The sequence below is a fragment of the Myxine glutinosa genome, chromosome 6, assembly GCF_964187855.1.
Source record: "Myxine glutinosa chromosome 6, kmMyxGlut1.1, whole genome shotgun sequence".
Lineage (NCBI taxonomy): Eukaryota > Metazoa > Chordata > Myxini > Myxiniformes > Myxinidae > Myxine > Myxine glutinosa.
Window position 1 is genome coordinate 57,489,617 of NC_136266.1, and position 4,279 is coordinate 57,493,895.

Consider the following 4,279-nt stretch of genomic DNA (forward strand, 5'->3'; position numbering starts at 1 on the left):
ATCGAAAATTTTCTATCAGACCAACGATTGCAGAGAAAAACTAGAACGGGCACTCGGTAGAGCGCATACCTTCGCCGCAGCTACTGTTCTGTACTTGGCATGGGAGTGTAGGGAACAGAACAGTGAACAGTTTGGTGCTGATTTCATGCAAATCGGATAAGAATTGACCGAGTTATGACAAAAAACGCACATTTTGCAAGGTCGTGACCCCCCTGACCTTTGACCCCCAACCGCTAACAAGGGTAATGTCTTCACTGGGTCATGTCGTATATCACAAGATCGGGCATTGAATTCTGAACATTTTGGCATTAGTTGCATGCCAATTGGATAAACATTGACCACGCTATGGTAAAAATACGATTTTGACCTTTTCGTGACCTTGACCTTGACCTTTGACCCGATTGCTCCCAAAATCTAATCAAATGTGTCCCGTATAATAACCAATCATCCCACCAAATTTCATGCAATTCGGTTGAATACTTTTTGAGTTATGCGAATAACATACACACACACACACACACACAGACATACAAATAAAAACACAGCGATCAAAACATAACCTTCCGCTTTTGCGAAGGTAATCATATATATTCTGTGTGGACGAACAAACACACAAACAGACAGCCGGACTCAAATGCAATACCCTTTCCTCAGGCGAGGGTAACAACAACAAACAAAAAAAAACAACAACATGAAATATCAGGTTCGTATAACTAAATCAAGGTGGGAACCTGAAAGCAACTTGAAATTTCAAACTGCAAAAAACCCCAAAAGCCCAGCAACCTTCATGCACAGGGTAATTAAAGTTTCCTCTTGCATGCACATTGCACAACAACAACATCGAATGTGAATACTTCAACTGTTGTTTTCAAAGATCGAGGATGCATTCGAGAGGTCGTAATTAAAAAAAAAGAAGGGAATAAAAAATAAATAAATCAGTGACAGCCAACCTCAGCACGAAAAGTAGCCAAACATTTACTTTTGCTTTTTCTAGTTGATTCACCTGTTGCATTGCTGTGCGTAGGCTTGAAAATGTTATGCGTACTTCTAGAATGACCCTACACTGCACCCAGAAAGAAATAATAAATAAATAAAATAAATGCATGATAAATTTAAACCACATTATCTTTCCTCGATCCTCCAGTTTCTTCACTCACCTCAAACATTGCAAGATATTTTGAAAAAAAAAATCAAGGAACTACAAACAACTGCAATGGAAGGTGTGGCATTTTGACGAGAGAAAATACCACAAAGTCATTGCAGCAGGCAAAAATAAAATGAAACAAAAAAATGGAAAATGACATCATGGATGTGGACGCGCCCATCCTGCTCGTGTACGACGATACACGTCTCCATTTTCACACTTTCGGCTAACACCCAACATCAGCCAACACCATTCCAAGAGCAATGACGTCACGAGAATCCTCTCGATATCATTTGATCTCCAAGGATCTTGGCAAAACAACTTCACAAAGCATCCGGTCTTGCAACCCCGGCGGCTCATGAATCCGTCACAGACGTGAGATCGAGAACCGCCGGTTCACCGTCAAGACAGGTTCGGTAAGGATGCAGCAGCTGCACAGACATCCAGCTACAAGAATTCCAACACAACATGAGAGCAGACCGATGGGGGTACGAGGTTGAGCTTGACTGGATACAGGTTAACCACAGGTGAGGGACATTTCATTATTTTAAAAACCCCCAAAAAAACCTCTAAACTGAGGGCAAAACCACTTTTCAAAAACATAAAAAGGACCAAAACAGGATAAACATTCCGATGCAATATTCCATCTTCCGAACTGGTCACATTATTATCCCACTGCTTTCCATAAACTTTGAAGAGTACTCAACAAAGAATGCACCAAGCGCTCATTCATTTATTACGTATGCATCTGCCACAGAATTTTGAATGCTGCCCCCTTCCTCTCATTTAACACCCCTTTTCATCACCTTCTCCCAAAAGCTTCCATGCATAAACAGACTCCCACCAAATGAACCGTGCCATGGTGAAAATGGATAAACTCCGGTCATCACTTCCAAGTCAATATCTCCAAAGAAATCATTAACCTTTCCTCATCACAGACCAAACCAGTTGGACAGCTGCCTTTGCTGAGCAAGTCAGAAAATGGATCAAACGAAAAAATTAAAAACCACCAACTCAGGCGGAAAAGCCGAACAAAAATCCAGCTCAGCCGAGTTACCAAACAGGATGCGATGGTGAAAGCTCATCGCTTCCGCCACAGTCTCCTGCCATTCTTCTCCGAACCCTATCTACTCCTCCAGGTCCTTCCCCATAAATGTGCATCACCGAGGATTACAGAACAGAATTGTAACAAGATAAATAAATTGGTGCTTTTGCGTTACCAAAATGTCCTTTCAGAAACATCCGAGTAAAGCTGAGAAGCCAATTTATCAAATAGAAAGATTGAAAGGTGTGCGCCAATCTCAGTATGCTGTATAGTATATTACAACCTTCACCCGCCCTGAGGGGAAAAAAGTGACGAAGTCTCCCAGAACATTATGTCCTATCTAGTCTGCTTCTATTTATTAACGTCAACACTTTGTGTACGTTTTCTTTAACAAAACATCTGTGTGTGCCTCAAGGATGGTGCTAGGTCATAGGGTGCATGTGCCTTTAGGACGGTGCCATGTATGGTGCATGTGCCTTTAGGACGGCGCCATGTATGGTGCATGTGCCTTTAGGACTGTGCCTTGTATGGTGCATGTGCCTTTAGAAGTGTGCCATGTATGGTGCATGTGCCTTTGGACGGTGCCATGTATGGTGCATGTGCCTTTAGAAGTGTGCCATGTATGGTGCATGTGCCTTTAGGATGGTGCCATGTATGGTGCATGTGCGTTTGGGACGGTGCCATGTGCCTTTAGAAGTGTGCCATGTATGGTGCATGTGCCTTTAGGACGGTGCCATGTATGGTGCATGTGCCTTTAGAAGTGTGCCATGTATGGTGCATGTGCCTTTAGGACGGTGCCATGTATGGTGCATGTGCCTTTAGAAGTGTGCCATGTATGGTGCATGTGCCTTTAGGATGGTGCCATGTATGGTGCATGTGCGTTTGGGATGGTGCTCCTGCATCGATACATTGCCATGGCCGTGTGCCTCGAGCATGGTACTATGATGATACGAATACCGTTTAGTACTCATCTCATTCTCAAGATGCAGAGGGGATGTAAAAGGAGAAGAGCATGCATGTGGTGATGCACCTCTCCTCTCCCATCTTAAACCACTCCCCTCCCCTCCCCTCATGCATTTCCCAATAAATGAGAAAAATGCTAAAACTCGAAAGAACAATTCCCGTGGGCGTGAATGTTCGGACGAAGCCACAGGACACATTCCAAACTTGAACAATGTGGGGCAACCGAACACGGTATAGTTAATCGAGCTCATGACAGACGAAGAGGAACCCATGAAAGAAATAGGAATTGGGGGGGGGGGGGGGGGGGGGGTAATAGGAATGGTGATTAAGGTTCCCCGGACCAGAGCATAGACCTAACTCGAACCAATGTAGGGAGGAAGCGTAAGAGCTGAGCAGGACAAGGTGTACAACACATGTGATGCTGTTATCCCGTTCAGGCCAAAGTTAGTAAAGACCGTGCGCAGACACACAGAAACGTACGTGGGATCCACTCACCTTTAAACAAGTAATCATACTCGTCATCTCGGGTGCCCATGGTTGCGGAGACGAAAATAACGGCGCTGGACAAGTCGTGTTACTTGTCGATGTCTCTTATTTGTCTAACTTGCTCGTTTTCTGTGCGCCCTGCGTGACAACCGGAGAACCGCTTCCGCAGGCCTTGTCAGGTATTCACTTTGACCCTCCTGCCCTGCGTGGCTGAGAAGTGAGAAGAAGAAGAACTGGGAAAACTTATTTCTTTTAAATATACTACATTTTTGAGCAGATATTTTAATAGCAATTGTGGAAATAGCGAAAAACCGACATCACGTGTAGCAGAATGTATTTTTTCGAATTAAATTAAATATTTTGCTTTAAACCGTTGAAAGGGAAAGCCAGCCTAAACGCATATATTCAATTATACACCGCAAAGTGTACTTTTGTTTTGCATTGTTATTCCGAACAGTAATCAGAAAATATGCAAATTACAGAATAAATAAACAATTTAAAGAAGCAAAACTCCAACAAATGAACGAAATCACAACCAAACACAACGCGTCTAAAATGCATTCTCAAAAATTCAGATCTTATTTTTTTTGTTATTTATTTTTGGAAATGTAATTTTAAGTTATTTATTTTTGGAAATGATT

The 4,279-nt window shown here is 42.7% G+C and overlaps 1 protein-coding gene across 1 annotated transcript in view; it reads right to left on the reverse strand.

The window, feature by feature from the left end:
- LOC137429818 (ras-related protein Rab-11B) overlaps positions 1 to 3,857 on the reverse strand; it is a 27,659-nt gene extending 23,802 nt beyond the window's left edge. Inside the window, exon 1 of the mRNA XM_068120091.2 lies at positions 3,648 to 3,857. Coding sequence (XP_067976192.1) covers positions 3,648 to 3,687 — 40 coding nt within the window. The 5' untranslated portion in view covers positions 3,688 to 3,857. The remainder of the gene's footprint in view (positions 1 to 3,647) is intronic.
- Between the last annotated feature and the right edge of the window lie 422 nt (positions 3,858 to 4,279).